At 44.8% G+C, this 19,452-nt stretch overlaps 2 protein-coding genes across 2 annotated transcripts in view; one reads left to right on the top strand and one right to left on the bottom strand.

Moving 5' to 3' along the window:
* The window catches only part of LOC130120362 (hemopexin-like), a 50,397-nt gene extending 43,832 nt beyond the window's left edge, over positions 1–6,565 (bottom strand). Inside the window, exon 1 of the mRNA XM_056288909.1 lies at positions 6,437–6,565. Coding sequence (XP_056144884.1) covers positions 6,437–6,565 — 129 coding nt within the window. The remainder of the gene's footprint in view (positions 1–6,436) is intronic.
* A 10,378-nt stretch (positions 6,566–16,943) lies between these two features.
* Positions 16,944–19,452, top strand: part of ankrd50 (ankyrin repeat domain 50) — a 5,304-nt gene continuing 2,795 nt past the window's right edge. The window contains 2 exon segments of the mRNA XM_056288908.1: positions 16,944–17,018; positions 17,353–17,399. Of these exon segments, the coding sequence (XP_056144883.1) occupies positions 16,944–17,018; positions 17,353–17,399 (122 nt within the window).

The raw sequence follows: 19,452 nt of genomic DNA, 5'->3' as shown, positions 1-19,452 counted from the left end.
CAATAAGTGGTAAGAACAAGTAACAGGGTAGTAGTTCTTGAAGAGGTGAGTTTTCAGCCTGCGCCGAAAGATGGGCAGTGATTCCGCTGTCCTGACATCAGTGGGGAGTTCAGTCCACCACTGTGGGGCCAGGACAGAAAAGAGCCGTGACCGGGTCGATCGGCAGCAAGGGCCTCTGAGCAACGGGGCAACCAGGCGTCCCGAGGCAGCAGAGCGAAGTGGTCGAGCGGGGGTGTAGGGCTTGACCATGGCCTGGAGATAGGAAGGAGTTGTTCCTTTCACTGCCCTTTAGGCGAGCACCAGAGGCTTTAACTGGATGCGAGCAGCTACTGGGAGCCAGTGTAGGGACACGAGAAGGGGAGTTGTGTGGGAGAACTTGGGGCAGTTGAACACCAGAGGAGCTGCAGCTTTCTGAACAAGCTCCAGAGGTCTAATGGCCGACGCTGGGGTGCCAGCAAGGAGGGAGTTGCCATAGTCCAGCCAGGAGATGACCAGAGCCTGGATGAGCACCTGTGCCATCTCGTCGGTGAGGAATGGGCGAATCCTCCTGATGTTATAGAGGAGAAATCTGCAGGAGTGAGCAACCAATTCAATGTTTTCAGCAAACAACAGTTGGTCATCCAGGATCACACCCAGATTCCTCACAGTCCAAGTTGGCGTCACCACGGTGTTTTCAATGGTGATGGCCAGGTCTCGGTGCGGGCAACCTTTCCCCGGGAGGAACATCAGCTCTGTCTTGTCCAGATTGAGCTTCAGGTGGTGTGTCGCCATCCACTCCGAGATGTCAGTCAAGCACGCAGCAATGTGTGTCTCTACTTGTGTGTCAGAGGGAGGAAAGGACAAGATCGGCTGGGTGTCATCAGCATAACAATGGTAAGAGAAGTCATGCGAGCGAATAACAGAACCCAGGGATGTTGTGTACAGGGAGAATAGGAGAGGACCCTGAACCGAACCCTGTGGAACGGCTGCAGTCAGTCTGTGAGGCTCCAACACAGATCCCCTCCATGTCACCTGGTAGGAGCAACCCATCAGGTAGGTTGCAAACATTGAGAGTGCAGAGCCTGTTCATACAGCGTTTTAAGAGTAAAATTCGGGGGTCCGCGGTGGTGTAGAGGTCTAAGCATCGGCTTTGTGTCGATGCAGTTGCCCACTGAGGTCTCATCAGATCTGACTATGGTTGGACTCGATGAAGCAGCAATAATTGGCAACGCTGTCTTCAGGAGGGGGGGGGGCGGAGTCGGCTTGTGTTCGTCACATGAATGCGTCTCTGGGTGTGTCGGAAAAAGCAGTGGTTCGGCCTGGATTTGCCTTGTCCCGAAAGGGGCGAGGCGTCTCCTTCGAGACTGCTGGCTGAAGAGATGCAGTTGGCGAATGCATGCAGTACAAGGGTGGGTGTTTGAACTAAAATAGGGATCGATTGGCCACTAAATTGGGAAAAAAAAGGGAAAAATCAGAAATAAATTTAGGAAAAAAAGAGTAAAATTCAAACACTTTCAAGCCTTTATCATCACATCTAAATTGTTTCTATAAATGCAACTGCAAAAAATAAAGTTTACAGAATTTATTTATACCCACAGTAATCAATGTATATTGTCACTCTGTTTATTCTACCAGCTGTTCATATTAACTTTGAAAACATAATGGTTAAAATCAAGCATTTTCCAAACTGTCAGGACTCTGTACGAACCCTGGAGATAGATTAAAAGACAGGAAAGGGAGACGAGATGACATGCAGCAAAGGGCCACGGGCCAGACTCGAACCCAGGCCGCTGCAGTGAGGACTCAGCCGTAATGGTATGCACTCTACCACGTAAGCTTTAAATAAAATGTTAAAACTCACCTTTAGGTTCATTAGTTCACTTGAGAGCCATTCTTCTGGATGTCGGTGTCTTCCTGTTCTACACCAGACTTCTTTGCTGTGAGTTTGACATACTCAGTGTTGAGTACTTTTTTGCTGGCTCTGGTACGAGGTCCAATCCACGGTGCCAATTTGTCATCAGAAGGTGAAACTTTACATGGATTCTCATGGTTATCTTTGTAGTTGAAAAAGAAAAGCTTTCTTACATGCAATTGCATTTAAGAAAATTTAGGGCAGTTAAAATTATTGTGACATAAACAATCATCCATGGCACTAGAAAAGCATGCACATACATAATTACAGGCCATTGTAGACAGATAGATCTTTTTGAAATCTTTGTTAGATATGGCTGCAGAATACTCCCTTTTTAGAGAACAATTCATATATATAACTTACTTTGTAAAAAGCCTCTGCACACAATTTCTTGGTCAACAGGTTGCCAGAATTCTTCAACATTGACATGACCTTCAAACTCTGGTGGGGATCCTCAATATCACTCACTGTAAGACATTTTGCTCAAAATCAGTTATTCCTCAGTATATAAGTCATGTTAAAAGATAAGACAGATCACTACCTAACTTGCATGCTAAAAACTCCCTTCTTGTGCAAGTCCATTATCATGACAGGCGGATGGACCCCACAGTGCACACATGAGAAATTGTAATAATGTGCTGTCAACGCCTCAAAGTGAAGATAACCATAAAGAAGGGAGTCATGGTTCGGATACTTTTTTTTGGTTTGTCTGTTCCAAGATGTCCAAGGTCCTGCCAACTGCAGTGTAATATTCTGTAATAGCATTTGAAATTAGAGCAAGACAGATTATAAGTCATGTTTGCTTTTCTGCTGACATATTTGACTGTTAACCAAACAGGATTTTTGGGGAGAAACTTTTAGGACAACAAAGAAAAAAAATAGTTTCATTTCTGCAATAATTCACTGATGGACAAACATATGCTTGCTTATAAAGACTTCAGAACTATCCAAATTCCCATATCATTACAGATTTAAATAATCCGATTAAATCTGTACACGATAAAACATGCAACTCATGCATTTATTAAAAGAGGATGGGTGCATTAAAGTTGCATTAATGCATAAGTGAAGATTACCTGTACAGACTGTCTCAAGAACAGGCAAAGATGCGGTATTAATACTGTGTGGTTATCGAAATTGCGAAGCCCCTCGGTCCATTGCTGCTATCGGTAGAAATGTCCACACACACCACACCTTTTACAGTATGTGGCCAAATCTATAAGAAACAAATATAATACTGTATGAGTCACGGGATCACTGTAGGTTGTAGTTTGAATTAACTATTTTACAATTTAACTAGATGTATGGCCTATCCTTATAAAATAAACCTGATATCTTAAAATGTAAAACTGTAATTAGACACAGCCATGTAAATATTAAGAAACAATAATGGATTAAAAAATTATATGCACTTTCCAGTATGCCAGTGAAGGTGGCAATCTTTGGCTTCTGTGTAATTAAGATTGGTTCTGAAAGAGTGATCTGTCCTGGGCATACAGTTTAAAGGGTCTCCAGTGGAATGAGGTGCTTGGGAGGTGTCTCCATGTTCTGTGGTGAGCAAACATCTTTTGGCAGAACAGCCAGTAATTTCTTGTTGTTCAGCAAGTAAAGGACAATTGCAGTCAAAGCTTTTCCGTCTGGTGGATATAGAAGAATGTCCTCAGTACTGTGTACATCTCGAAGACCAGAACCTGCAAAGGTGTCAAACACATCACTGTCAGTGCCATTTTGCAATGGACTTATGAGAACTTGGTTTAGAGCATGGGCAGTGCCAAGTATTTCTTTTATTGTCAAAACACACAGCTACTCTCCCTAACCCAGAATAATATCAGGTGCATGTTTCCAGTACTGACACACATATTTTCGATGCTCCATTGCCAAATGTGATCTCTTGCAAGATTCAAGATTCTTTATTTGTTATGTCGCATTATAAAAGTATAAGGGAGTACAATTCTTCAGTTTCAGCTCCTCAACACTGCAGCAACAATAGTAACTCAACAACAACAAAAGAGAGTAAAAAAGCAGCAACATTAATAGTGTGTGATGTATGTAAGGTGCTGTGTGTTTGTGTAGGCCCAGCACCAATAAATGTGCACACGTGTGTGTGTGTGTGTGTGTGTGTGTGTGTGTGTGTGTGTGTGTGTGTGTGTGTGTGTGTGTGTGTGTGTGTGTGTGTGTGTGTGTGTGTAAGCCGACGCTCACATGTCAGTGCCATAAGTCCAGCACCAGGTTTAGTGTCTTTAATGTTCTTTGTTCAAAGCCTGGTTGCTTGGTGGAAAAAAACTGTTTCGGAGCTTACTGGTCCGGGCTTTTGTGGCTGCAGTATCGCTTTCCTGACAGTAGCAGCTGGAACAGTCCATCGTTGGGGTGGCTGGGGTCTTTGATAATCCTACACACTCTGCTGACACAACATCTATTGTCTATGTCCTGGATGGAGGGAAACTCGCATCCACTGATGCCCTGGGCCATCTGCACAACCCTCTGCAGTGTTTTGCGGTTGTGGGCCGTACAGTTCCCATGCCAGGTGGTGATGCATCCAGTCAGGATGCTCTCAGTTGTGCCTCTGTAGAAGGCCCGTAGAATCCTGGACCCCATGCCCAACTTCATCAGTCACCTGAGGTGAAAGAGGCATTGCTGTGCCTTTTTCACCACATGGCTGGTGTGTTCATCTCAGGTGAGGTCCTCGGTAATGTGGACACCGAGGAACTTGAAGCTCTTGACCCTCTCTACAGCAGTCCCGTTGATGGTGATGGGGTCCAGTCTCCCCTCTCTCTTCCTGTAGTCCACAATCCGCTCCTTGGTTTCATCGACATTGAGAGAAAGGTTTTCTCTTGGCACCACTTTGTTAGATTGTTAACCTCTCTCCTGTATGCCGTCTCGTCATCATCGGTGATCAGGCCCATCACCATCATGTCGTCAGCAACCTTTATCACCAAGTTGGAGCTATGGGTGGCCACGCAGTCATGGGTATACAGGGAGTAGAGGAGGGGACTCAGGATGCAGCCCTGGGGGGGCTCCTGTGTTGAGGGTCAGAGGAGCAGAGGTGTTGGAGCCCATCCTCACCACCTGGCGTCGGCTCGACAGGAAATTCAGGATCCAGCTGCACAGGCGGGGGCTGAGCCCTATGTCCCTGAGCTTGGTGTAGTCTGGAGGGGACTATGGTGCTGAATGCTGAGCTGTAGTCTACAAACAGCATTCTCACATAGGAGTTTCTTTGCTCCAGGTGGGTGAGGGCGGTATGGCGTGTAGTGGCTATTGCGTCTGAGGGCCTATTTGGTCTGCCTGGGATCTTCCGATTGTTAATTTCCTATTTAAGGTCTACATATTTCAGTAAAGAGTTATTAAGTTTCCAGTAGCCTATACCATATTTCTGTGTATAAGTATTCTTTAGATCAAGTTTAATGAGGAGCCCTTTATGATCTGTTAAAATAGCCGGTCCTATCAACACATCTACAACCATATTAACACATCTACAACCATAGTAACAAGGTCATTGGAAATAAGCCAGAAATCAATACGTGTTTGTAAGGAGAAATTCTTATTACACCCCATGTAATTTTTTTAGGGTTTATTTTCTTCAAATATCTATGAGATCCATTCTTAAACATCTGTGCTTGAGTTCGCAGTCAGTAGTCATATTCTCTGGAGGCCATATTTTCATCAAAAACACTATTAAAAGCACCTCCCCACATTACTCTGGCCAAGGGGTAAATCGAATAGAGACAACAGACTTTTGACTCAATATCTTGAAACAATGCTAAATTACTAAACTTATTGTTGGTGGCGTAAATATTAATCAGAATAAATTGGCTCTGATTTACATCAACAACTAAAATAGTCCATCTCCAAGACATGTCCTTTTCACTGTGCAATCCATCCATCCACCCATTATCAGGGACCTGGGGACGCTGGAGCCTAGCCCAGCAGTCACTGGGCAATATCTGCTCTCTAAATTTATCCTGTAAAATAGCGACCCCTGCTGAATTATCATTGCCATTGGAAAACCACATCTCTACCCCACTGATTTTTCCAAAACGAATCATCTGTTGAATATGCACGAGTTTCCTGAAGAAAATGAAAATCAGCCCCTTTATCTTTGCAATATAAAAAAGAGCTGTTCTCTGAAGTAGGTTTCGTATACCCCTGACATTTATAGAAAGGAAAAAAACACAAGAAAGAGACATCAAAACAAAGAAGAGGAAAAAAATGAGTTGTATAGACTGAACTTAACCTTTTCCTCTAGGCTACAGGATTCTCTCATATTGAACGTGTAAAATTACAATTGCACAACATACGCAACATTATATTCACTACTTTTGATGTTTCAACAATTTTTGAATAGCGATGAACAATCTAAACTTCACAGTCAAACCTTACCATAACCTTAGTGACGTTTCTTCACCATCACATTTATCAGCTTCAGTGTCACAATACTGAGGTCATGTTAGTTTTCGTTTAGCTTTATTTTCCACCAGGATGCGCTTGTTTACTATCGATAAACGCTCTGACTCCACTGAAGTAGGCAGTCCTGCCCTCCTTTCTTGCCTTCTCCACCCCTGGCCACAGATGACCCCTTGCTGCTTTGTCACTGGTGGTGAGATCCTCCTTGAAGCTGGTTCCATCACTTCTCCTAAACACGCTTTGCTTGGCATGCTTCCATGCAAGATCCGTCATTGCTCTCGACACAAATCTCGTGGTGATCGGACGTGGTCTCGCGCTTCTTTCTTCCCCGGTTTTAAGTCCACAAAGATGGTGTGCCAAGTCAACCGCTGCTGCCACCTCATTCTGCACTGCCTCTGGAATCACTGCACTGCAGATTTTACGTTTTCAGCAGGATTTTCAGCTACACAATATAGGCGTAGACACCATCTTCGGCTGTGACGCTCTTGCTCATTAACTCCTGATTCCAATTCTGTCTTCTTTTTCTTTAACTCCACATTTTCTATTTTCAGCATATCACTTTCCTTCCTTAATTCCATGGCATGTATGTGAATTAAGTCTCACTCACGTTCTCAATTTCAGCTGAGTTCTTCTTCATCATCCCTTCGAGATGATCAGCCCTTTCATTGATTTTCTTAGAGCGGATTTGTATTGCAGCGAATTCAGGGGGGCAGCCTAGGAACCGTCGCCACAGCCGGGACGCGAACCCGTATCTCCTGCACCACGGGCGACAACGTTAACCAGTGGACTAAAGGATCCGACCCCTTAGCCAAGGGATACTGAGTCTATTTATCCGTGTATGTTACAGTATGTTATTTTGCACTTCAATCGGGGTTGGTTCGGCAGTTATGGAGCATCCCTCAATTTTTTGGCGGCTTGGCTTTTATTTAGGGTGTTTGGAATGGATTCACATTTCCCTCCAGCTATGGCTTTACAGGCATAGGAGTGAGTTTGACTAATTCTTCTTTTTTTGTTTAGCGGGATCTACATCCATTCCTTCCACACTGGCAAACACATTTTGAGTGGACATCTTAGCCAGCTTAGTTGAACGTAGACAGACTTACTTTGGCAGTCTAAAACTTGAATCACCGTCCATTTGCATGTAGTTATCAGCATATCATTGAGATGAGTTCCTTATGAGAAACCAGATCAGTCTTTTGCTGTGCAAAATTGTTATTTAAAGTGTAGAATTGTGAGAGATTTGCCTTCCCCAAACTTCTGCCGCAGAAAACACGTCTACTCACTGCACCATCTTCACTGGAAGTCGCATGGAGAAATTCTTGCAAACTGCCATCTTTTCATGCTTGACCTATGAGTCACATGATCTGAACTGACCACTGAAAAAACACTTACATTTATCACCGTTTTTACAACAAACTACCACAAGGGGTGCTAAAGAATATGAAGACCACAGAATGTGTGCCATGACAGACTCATTTGCCTTTCCACATAAACCCCAACAACACAGGTCACCAACAATACACTCCACGGAAGACAAGGCTGGAAGCCAAGAGCAAAGCAGCACAGAGAGATGTTAGGCAGTTAACAGAGGTGCAGAAAGGTGTGATGAAAGACAGACCCTGGAAGAAATACAGCAAGATGTCCATAAGTGAGGCCCGGAAAATTGTCAAACAACGGCTCACAGCTATGGCCACCAGGCTGAAGAGATACACTACAGAAGCAGAATCCAAAAGAGTAAATGACCTTTTCCTCAAAGAACCATCCAAAGTGTACTCCCAGCTGCAGGGTAACAAGGGAACTACATCAGACCCACCCAGAGCAGAGACTGAGCAATACTATACTGGAAGGATAGATGGGAACAGGAGGCATCACACAATACCAGTGCCAGTGGCTGGTGGACCTAAGGGCAGACCACAGCAATATCCCAGAACAAGAACCAGTTATCATTGCAGTGGGCAACATCCAACAACAAGTCTCAAACTTGAAGAGCTGGACTGCACCAGGCCCTGACATGGTTCATGCCTACTGGCTGAAGAAGCTAACGGCACTCTATGAACACCTGGCGACACAGATGAACCAGTTGCTAACATCAGGGTCTCACGCTGACTGGCTAACACAGGGGAGAGCAATAATTATCATGAAGGATCTCCACAAGAGTACAACACCTTCAAAATGGAAGATCCTGCTAGGCATCATCGCAGCTAAGCTGAATAGGCACACAAGTCAATACATGAGTGAAAGGAATTGATAACAACACCACAGGGTCAAATCATCAGCTACTGGTTGATAGAGCAGCCACCCAAGACTCTAAGACCAGGCAGACCAACCTGAGTACAGCCTGGATTGACAACAAGAAAGCCTATGATTCAATGCCCCAAACCTGGTTAGTGGAGTGCTCTGCACTATACAAAGCCAACAGGACACTAATAGCCTTAATCAAGAACTCAGTGCAGCAATGGAAAACAACACTAGAGGATACCTGCAGTCAAATACCTCCAGAGAGTGGACACCATGTGTGTAGGACCTAATGAGCCAGGTCAATGGGAATAATAAGATCCAAGCCATCAACACATATGCCCTGCCAGTCATCAGATACCCAGCTGGAATAATAAGCTGGCAAAAGGAGGCGGTAAAGGCCACAGATATCAGGACACGGAAATACGTCACAATGCCCGAAGGGTTCCACCCGAAGTCCAGCAGCCTGAGACTGTGTGATAAGTGAAAAGGAACAAGGATGAAACAAGGAATATCCACGAGTACATCCGAAAGAGAGCCCCCCCCCCCCAGGACAAACTGCTGAGTGAGTACTTCAGGCAGCAGAAGACAGAGTGGGGAGAAAGAAGAAGAGGGGGTATCATAGAAGACTTGGTCCCTCTATGTGATGTATCATTGACAGATAGAAGATGTGGCTGATATCAAGAAATCCTACCAGTGGCTAGAAAAGGCTGGACTGAAGGACAGCACTGAAGCTCTGATCATAGCAGCACAAGAACAGGCACTCAGCACCAGATCGGTTGAGGTACGGGTCTACCACACCAGACAACACCCAAGATGCAGGCTGTGCAAAGATGCCCCTGAGACAAAGCCAGCACTTCGTAGCAGGGAATAAAATGCTAGCTGGGAAAGTGTACACTGAAAGGTGTAACCAAGCGGCTAGGATTGTACAGGGACATCTGTACTGAATAGAGGCTGGAAGTCCCCAAGTCCAAATGGGAGACACTGCTAAAGGTGGTTGAGAATGGTAGAGCTAAGATAAGTTGATAAGATATAGTGAGAAAATAAAAGATAACAGCAGACTTTTAAAGTTCAAAAACGTGCATGGGATTATTGCACGTAGTTATCCATATTGCAGTGGCTTTAATACCAGTTAGTCCTCAGAAGCTATAGGCAGGTGTATGTGTGTGCGTGGGGGGGGGTGATGGAGGCTACATGGTGGTTTTGATGTTGTGGTATCTTTTTCCCGATGGCAAGGGAACAAACAGACGGTGACCTGGGTGTGTTGAGTCTTTGCTGGGACTTAAGTTCCAGACTGACAAGCAGGTGCTGCCTAACCAACCAGACATTGTGGTGGTCGACAGTGAACAGAAGACAGCAGTAGTGATCGATGTAGCAATCCTGAGCAACGGCAACATCAGGAAGAGAGAGCATGAGAAGATAACGAAATACCAAGGACTGAAGGAAGAACTAGATCGGATATGGAAGGTGAAAACCACAGTAGTCCCAGGAGCACTAGGGGCTGTGACCCCCAGACTGGGAGAGTGGCTCCAGCAGATTCCAGGAACAACATCTGAGGTCTCTGTCCAGAAGAGTTCAATCCTAGGGACAGCTAAAATACTGCACAGAACCCTCAAACTCCCAGGCCTCTGGCAGAGGACCCAAACTTGAGGAAGACACACACACAAAGGAGTTGTTCATTGCAAACCAAAAATATGATTCCAATCGTCCTCATATTTGTATGACCCTGAGGTGCAGGTTAAACCTGTAGTAGTGTATTGACCTCTCTGCTGATAACAACCATTATGTTAAATCACTGTTTTCAACCTCGTGGTCATGAAACAGTGGCAGAAGATGAATCAAAAAGATGAAGGCATTGACATGATGGGAGAATGTGTGTGTGTGTGGGGGGGGGGGTTGAGCTACCATTGATTTGTTAGAAAATAAAGTTTACCAAAAAAATAAAACAAAACAAAAACAGAACTGTGATGCTCAGAGAATTTAAAACATTTAAGAGATGGAAACAGATGATCCGCTGTGGCGACCCTTAACGGGAACAGCCGAAAGTAGTAGTAGCAGCAGTAGTAGTATTAGTAGTAGTAGTAGTAGTAGTATTAGTAGTAGTAGTAGAGAATTGAAAACATCAGAGAAAGCTCAATCCAGTGACAAAGGAGAGCTTATGGGGTTTTTCTCAAACTGTTCAGAAAGCCAAGCATCACTCTGAGCAACACATCACTTCAAAACCCAGTGAATTTCAAAAGCACCGAAAGCCAGTGTGTTATTGTGAGTCACAGCCTCTGGGCAGATAGACTTGCTAAGAAGGAAGAACACTGCTGAGGTGCGGCTACAGTAACAGGAGCTAATACAATGAGAAAAGACATGATGTGGCCTGTTCCTGCTCTGCGTGTTGGCTTCTGTTGTGAACTGCTCCGTCTATGTGAGGTGTCCAGTCACAGTCCACAAGAGAAACACAAGAAGACTACGGTTGTGTCAGTAATCTGCAGGATATGGTGGTCTGTGGCTGGGCTAGACCACACGGCCTTGTCATTTAAAACCCTTGGGACATTTGGAATATTTTACTAAACAATGTTATTGAAGGCCCCTGGTGTTTCTCCTAGTCTTAAATATAAACTTGAAGCATCGCTGAAATCCAGTTAGTTATGTGATGGTAATAACTAGCTATAATTGATGTATAATTGTTTTCAATTTTCGTAATTTTTCAGTTATTTTCTGTTGTTCCTCTGCAACTGTTTATCCAATCACACACACACACACACACACACACACACACACACACACACACACACACACACACATTTAAATATATATACATATATACATATATATACATGTTATTATATATTATCTTGTATATGCATATATGTGTGTGTGCGCGTGCATGCGTGCGTGCGTGCGTGTGTGTATACATATATATATAAAATTCCTTGACTCACTGGATTTTATACATATATATATATATAAGTCAAGTCTTTATGATACAGTGCAAGCCTGTTTCATGCTATAAGCAATCATCAGTGCTCGCTCACTCTCTCTCTCTCTCTCTCTCTCTATATATATATATATATATATATAAATATCCATTATCTTAACCGCTCATCCTGCTCTCAGGGATGCTGGAGCCTATTCCAGCAATCATTGGGCGGCAGGCGGGGAGACACCCTGGACAGGACACACACACACACACACACACACACACACACACACACACACACACACACACACACACACACACACACACACACACACACACACACACACACACACACACACACACACACATTCATTCATTCATTCATTCCTAGGGACAATTTAGTATGGCCAGTTCACCTGACCTACATGTCTTTGGACTGTGGGAGGAAACCGGAGCCCCCGGAGGAAACCCACGCAGACACGGGGAGAACATACAAACTCCACACAGAGGACGACCGGGATGACCCACCAAGGTTGGACTAACCCAGGACCTTCTTGCTGTGAGGCGACCGCGCTAACCACTGCGCCACCGTGCTGCCATATGGCAGCCTTATTTTCGTTGTGTATAACGTTGTACTATTGTACAGTCTACTGTGTACATTCTCCATGGTCTCAAGGTAAAATATCGATGGATAATTTATTCTGACCCATCCAAGGGCTACACATGAGATGTAATAGTTCGTTATGCTTATTGGTCCTGTTATATTTATTGTTAGGAAATGAGTACATGCCATTTATGATGACACAATTGATTACTTTTATATCTTTTTTCGGAATGTAATAAGCCTACAGCTGTCTTTGACGTGGTTTATTTAATTGATGTCAGTACTTTACCACTAGAGGTCGCTGTGGTATCGGGAGAAAGGGGTCTATGTTTACTTTCTTACCTGTCTACTGCAGGTCCATCTATGAGGGTGATTTTTTTCTTTTTTTTCGGGGACAATAAGTGAAACCATCAACAGTTCAACACCGAGAAGTGCACTTAGTTTGTTTTTGTTGGGGGGGGGTTCATAATAGACTCAATAAAAAGTCTACATTCATAATATACCTTTCAAACATAGATTTTGCTTTCAATAGATTGATTACATTTGTCATTCAAATGTGCAGGTACATATTTCGAGCTTGCTTTACTGTCCAACCTTTCGGTTGCTTCACCGGCCTGCAGAGGAATTGTGAAATGGTCTTTCTGATGCAGAGACACAATATCATCGACATCTTGTGTCGGCCTTGTGCACAAAATCCTCAACATTTATGTATGATTCATCCCTCCATCATGCACTTGCTGTAAAGATAGGGACGTGACTCTGCTAATCGTGCTGCCGTTGTATTCCGTCTTGTGTAGTTCGGGTCGTCTCCCGGTGCGACCTGGTCCTGTATAAGCTGCATCAAGCGGGGCGGGAGTGATGGAGGTGTTGATGAAGGTCTTGTGTGTTGATTGTTGCGTCTGTTGTATTCAGTGTCCTGCGGTAAACACTGCGCGCTCTGTGCTGCAGCAGCTGCTCCCGCAGTGTTTTGGGTTTGTTTGTTTGGGGTTTTTTTAAGAATGAATGCAGGTGTAGAAAGAGCCTTCCTTCCATTAGAGCCTCTTCCCCCCATTCTTGGTCGAGTTCCTGTCGCGCTGCGGAGCAGACAGGACCGGACTCTTGAGAGGATTTCCTCGTAAGACAGTCCTGCTCCTCCCCCCCCCCCCCGACATCCTCTCTGGCAGCGGGCGAGAGACGGGAAAGAGCGTGCCGACCCCCCTGTCTGTATGGATGTGGGAGGACATACACACGCACGCACGCACGCACGTACGAACGTGCACAGAGAGAGAGAGAGAGGGTGAGCTCACCAGCTAGTCTATGTAGTACGTATCGACAGGCGTACTGAATCGGTGCTGTATTCGGACCCACGACAGAAAACACACTCACGGGGGGACATCGAGCTCACCTTGTCAGACAGGAGAACAGTTCCTGGGTTAAATCTGACAACAGGTCGACAGACAGACAGACAGACAGACAGACAGACAGACAGACAGACATATATGCATTTATTTTGTTTTTCCACGAGTGCTGTTTTTCGTGAGCCAAGGAGGAAGCCCGGAGGAGCGTTTCACTTCATTGTTCTCCGCGTCGACTCCGCCTCATCACCGAGGTCAGTTCATTATAAAACAAACACATCATTTTAACGTTAGGTCGAGAGGGAAAAAGGGGGCACGATCGCGCAGATACTTGCATGTGTAGAATGAGACGCACACCCTTCGACATAAACACGGAGGCGTCTGCGGTCCGGGTCCAGCAGTGTGTGCGGGTCGGAGCACCTGTAGAATGACGGACTTTTAAAATGAAACCAACGACGAGCGAGCTGCATCTGGAATGACTTGCTGGAAATCAGCGCTGTCCTGGGTTGAAGTAGCTTTTTCTTTTTCTTTCACAAACGCAATATTTGACTCACTATGCACAGACGCAGTCTATAGGAGGGAGGCTTTGGAGACATGATGTAACGGCGTTGCTGGGATGTGTATGTCAGTATTTAAGTAGCCTATACCATGATGGTGGGTCAACAAACTGCTAATCGCCACACTTACAGCGTTTGCATGAGAAGGTGTGTCGGCGACACGCCTAACAACTTTGCACGTCCCTTTACACTGAACTCGCTTCAAAATGTCCCTCTGGTTAAACAGCGATTGACAGCTCCGCGTGTTTCATCAACGAAAGAAGGTCATGTAGACATGTATGTTAAAATGCATGGGATGCATGGCAGTGGGTGAATAAATCAACGCATCCAATGCGTTTTCATTTCTCTCAGATACTTTCTTCCCCCCACTAAAGACTTGAATGTTTCTGCAGCCCTGTATGCTGTCACGTTATATTTACCTCAACACGTAGATGGCTTTAACAACCCCCATCCAGGATGAAATACACAAGATGATGCCTTTCTTTCTCTAATTGATCTGAGTGATGCTTGACGACACGTGGACTCAGCAGGATGCACGTGGAGCAGTTCACATTTTTCTGCTTATCACGCCATTTCAACACGAGTTCCATGCACTACATGAGAATCATAATGTAGTCCGGTGCATTTTGTGTGTCTTGGCCTTTCCAGGGTTTACTTTCAGATTTTTATTTTTTTCCCCATGCACACTCAGCTTCTTTTTGCCATTAAGAGAACCTTTCAAAGTGCCTTTGTCAGCGACTTCAAGTGAGGAGAGAGGCGTGGAGTTTGCTGGGCTCCATCCTGCAGGAGCAGCGGGGTTTGGTTTTATCACATCTGCCTAATAATAAGCATGTGATGTGAGGCATATTTCTGCTATGACTCTGCCACTCCAAACTGTCCAGATGATTAGAGGAAACATGCGCCAGTAGGCTACTTAGCAGTCCACTTCAATCCTTTGACTGAGAAATAATCTTCTGGATTTAGCCTGGGAATATTTTTGCGGTCAAAATGGGGACAAAATGTGATTTTTTTTTTCTTTCGAAGCTTAGAAAACTGAAATCCGGTCTATTCCGTTGCCTGCCAATACGGGGATCGCCAATTCGAATCCCAGCGCTACCTCCGACTTGGTCGGACGTGCCTACACACACAATTGGCCGTGTCTGCGGGTGGGAAGCCGGATGTGGGTATGCGCCTCCTCTGGTCGGTCAGGGCGCCTAATTGGGGGGGGGGGACTGGGGGGAATAGCGTGATCCTCCCACGCGCTATGTCCCCCTGGTGAAACTCCTCACTGTCAGGTGAAAAGAAGTGACTGGCGAATCCACATGTATCGGAGGAGGCATGTGGTAGTCTGCAGCCCTCCCCGGATCGGCAGAGGGGGTGGAGCAGCGACCGGGACGGCTCATAAAATAGGGTAATTGGCCAAGTACAATTAGGGAGTAAAAGGGGGAAGAAAAGAAAAAAAGAAAACTGAAATCAACATGTGATGTATTTATTAACTCTTTATATGTCATTTATGCCACTGTGAAACATATAAGTTGAACCAGTCTTTTGCCACCGAGTTCACCCAATAGGGAGCCATGCAGGAGCAGCATCCACTGGGACAGCTGTCAAATCTCAAGCTATCTGAACATAGCACATCACCAATGAAACAAGAGGATTGTCTGATGTCTGATTTTGACATGCAATCTCTGACGATGAAAGTGATAACTTTGTTGGTGCAGAGGTGGTCGTAGATTGTCTTGTAAATGGACAGTAATTGCCATTGCGCATTTTCACTGTGCATTTCATTTCAGATACATTATAAACGAGATTATCCAAAAGCCTGACAAGTTTTCAGACACGCTGTCTGTGCAGATTACGTCTTGACTTGAGCAAACATTTGGGAAATTTTAATTTTTCCAACAATTGTGGCATATTCTTAACTGACATTCCCTCGGCACTCAGATCCCCAGCTTAGAGCGACAGTGTGACATGTTACAGAGAGAGTCTAACTGGAGGATCTTCTCTGACCTGAAGACTCCATCCAGACTGTTTCCCTTTACAGCAGCAACCGCCCCGATTCAGTTATTTGATCCACATGTAGGATTTTTGGTACCGCTTTACATCAAGTGCATGCAATAAGTGTTAGTTTACAGATAATATGGTCTTTATAAGTCCTCATAAAATGCTTATTAACATTGTTACGTGTTAATAAGACTATAATAAGCATAGATAGCTACATAGCTAGCTAGATAGATAGATAGATAGTCTTTATTGTCCCTCAGGAAATTTGTTTACAAGAGCCAGTACATGCACAGAAACACACAGATAACCACACTGCAATGTACAGATATCATCATCGGTAGTCACTCGGGGTAGAGTATGACTGCCCTCCCTCTGGGTCCCTCTGGGTCCTCATGTGGGTGTAGAGGCTGATCCTGGAGCTGCATAATGGAAGACGCCTACGCGTGACAGCTTTTTACGTGGAGTGGTTGATACGCCTGCAGCCACCACACGGTCCTTGGCAGGGGCTGGCCAGAGTCCAATGGCATAGAGAACCAAGATGATTGGGAACCACCCTCTGTTGCAGTCTTCATCCACCTTCACGGCTGTTGTGACCTGGAGACATCTTCCACCAGTTCTGCTGTTGAGGTCTTTGTTGGATCGCGCTTTGTCTGGAACCTCCCCTGTGACCTATCTGCCTTGGGTGCCCCTACCAGGAGTCAAGCTCCGGGTGGCATAGCTCTTGAGATCATTGGTACATGCAGGCTTCTCCACCACAGCAAGGTGGCAATCCAGGAGAAATAAAAACAGATATGCATACAGATACATAAACACATAACATTCACTCACACTCCCAGATAGATATGGCTCTATGCCAGGTCAGCAAGGCAGTTTGTTTAGTGCTGCTATGGCAGAAGGGACAAAACTTCTGCCAAAGCGAGCTCTTCTCCATTTCAGAGTTCTGTATCTGCGGCCTGATGGCAGTAGTGTGAAATATGGCTTGAGGGAATGATTGGTGTCATTCATTATTGTAAGTGCAAGGCGTATGATGGCTCTGTCGTTTATGTCTAAGAGGTTGGGTGTAGTGGAGTGGATGATCCTGGAGGCAGCATGTGTGATCCTGGTAAGTGTGTTTTTGTTGGAGATGGTCAGCATGGTATAGAAACGGGGAACAGTACAGGTGGATGGGTTGGATAACGCTTTTGTAAATAATAACAGGAGGTGGGGGGAACAGAAAGTGCTCTGAGCTTGTGGGTGACATGGAGTCTCTGTCGGGCTTGTTTATGGATATCAGTGATGTGTTGACCAAAGCTGAGTTTATGGTCTAAAGTGAGTCCAAGGTATGTGAAGTTGTTAACCTGTTCTACTGTCTTGCCATGGGTGGAGATGGGGTCCAGTCCAGTGAGGGGTGTGTTTGGTGTGTTAATGACCAGTTCTTTTATCTTGTCCACATTCAGTTGAAGGTAGTTACCTGTGCATACGCCGCGGAACGCATTGCGAATGGGTAGGGCCAAGAATGACGTGATGCCCCCCCCAAGCCACACTCGTAACGCATAACTTTATTTATTATTGCCGTTTTTATTTGTCCTGATTATAGCCTACACTTGAGTCACAATCAAATAGTATAATCAGTATGATTAGAAAGCATAAATCATTTGACACGTCAAGTCCAGTTGCATAGGATTAAAAAATGTCAGCGCTCACCACCCCGTCTTAAACGTTCCCGGAGACGTTCCTCCGTCTCTCGTTGTGCTGGATGACGTCACTGGCAATGGCGAGACCATCCACATTGGCCAAAGCATCCCTGTGTGTGTGGCTGCACATTAAGTCATTGAGTCTCCTTTGAGTCATTGTTGACCTTAGATAAGTCTTCATACGACGAAGGGTTGAGAAAGACCTCTCGGCGCTGGCAGTTGACATGGGAATTGTATAAACCAATTTCAACAGCCTGTGTACATCTGGCAGTAGGCTCATAACGCTGAGGGTAGCGGCGGCAGAGGGGCTAGTTGGAGCAGCGACAGTTAGACATTCTACTTCTGGTTCCTCACAGGGCTCATTGTGGGCTGGAGTGACGGTGGTTGTCTCAGCTACCTTGGTTAACTTTGACCCGAAGAAATCAGTTGTTTTTCGACGCTTCATCATTCATTTTAATGTTACTATTGCTTAAAGTTTAGCGAACACTCTAGCAGTTAGTCTACTTACATAGAGCGCTGGTATTTTGTTCTGTGAAATTCACGTCCGTGTGACGCTAAGCTCACGTGACACAAATAACCAATCAATCATTAGGAAACAGAGTTTGTTGCTTGTGATAGGCTACGTATTGTACGTAGGCTTACAGCTAGTGGAAATTAGCCCGGGAAGCGCGCAAAAGTGCAATACATTAGGAATGTAACGTATTTGCGATTTGAATTTTTACACGTTTATGTTTGATGCATGCCAAAGTAGGTATGGCCAAGGCCCTACTGGCCATACCCGTTCCGCGGCCTATGTACCTGTGCACCATTGTGTAAAATGAGAAATGAGGTGCTGATAGGCTGTGATGGAGTTATTGTCATCAAGTAGTCCTAGTATGGCAGTAACATCACAGTATTTGTCGTAAGTGGTGATGGGTGAAGGGCTGATGCGGTCGTTTGGGTAGAGAGTGTAGAAAAAGGGACTAAGGAGACAGCCCTGAGGGGCTCCGGTGTCGGTGACGATGGTTGATGATGTTACTGTGCCTATTCTCGTAGCCTGTGGTCTGTTGCTAAGGAAGTTGTACACCCAGTGATGGGAGGTGGAGTTGGTGAAGTTTCTTGATCATCTGGTAGCAGTGAATTGTACTGAAGCCAATGAAGAGAATTGAAGTGAAGTTGCCAGGTGTTAAGGTCCTTATAAGTCATATTTTTTTGCATTTTGTGGACTTACAATCATGAGGGTCCTTAGAGGCTACGTTGGATTTACAACCTAAGACGAGTGTGAAAATGTAGGTTTTGCATATTTCGCAAGCTCCACCTATAGCAGCCAAAAATGTGTTTATGATGCTATTACTAACAACTATATAGTCTTATTTAACAGATAATAATGTTAATAAGAATTTTCTAAGGACTTATAAGGGCCTTATTACATATTAACTAACACTTATTACATGTACTTAAAGTAAAGCGTTACCAGATTGTTAATTCTATAAAAATGTGTACATAGCATTGAACGATGTATCCTGATGTGTTTCCTATTGATTATTATTACGATACTGAAAAGGACAGCCAGCATGGGGTTTATTCTGTAATATGGTGAAGTTAAATTCTATTGTTGAAAAAAGTCTCCCCAACTCCAGGGTTTGAGGGCATAAAACCACACATGTCAATTTATCAAACAGAAGCCTGCTTGTCGTAAATCTTGTCAGATGAGACAGGATTTATTGCACTGGATTAGCTCAGTGCCCCCCCCCCCCCTTCAAGACAAGAGAAGTCGTAAGCATTGTAGCCGAGTGTGAGATTCTTGTCATGGCTCTTCACAGTCATTTCAGATCTCTGAAAATTCACACAGGCTATCTGTGTTTGCTCAGGAGCTTAGTTCTT

The sequence above is a fragment of the Lampris incognitus genome, chromosome 11 (genome assembly GCF_029633865.1).
Source record: "Lampris incognitus isolate fLamInc1 chromosome 11, fLamInc1.hap2, whole genome shotgun sequence".
NCBI lineage: Eukaryota > Metazoa > Chordata > Actinopteri > Lampriformes > Lampridae > Lampris > Lampris incognitus.
The sequence above is the reverse complement of the archived record's forward strand: the minus strand, read 5'-3'. Positions and strand labels throughout refer to the sequence as shown.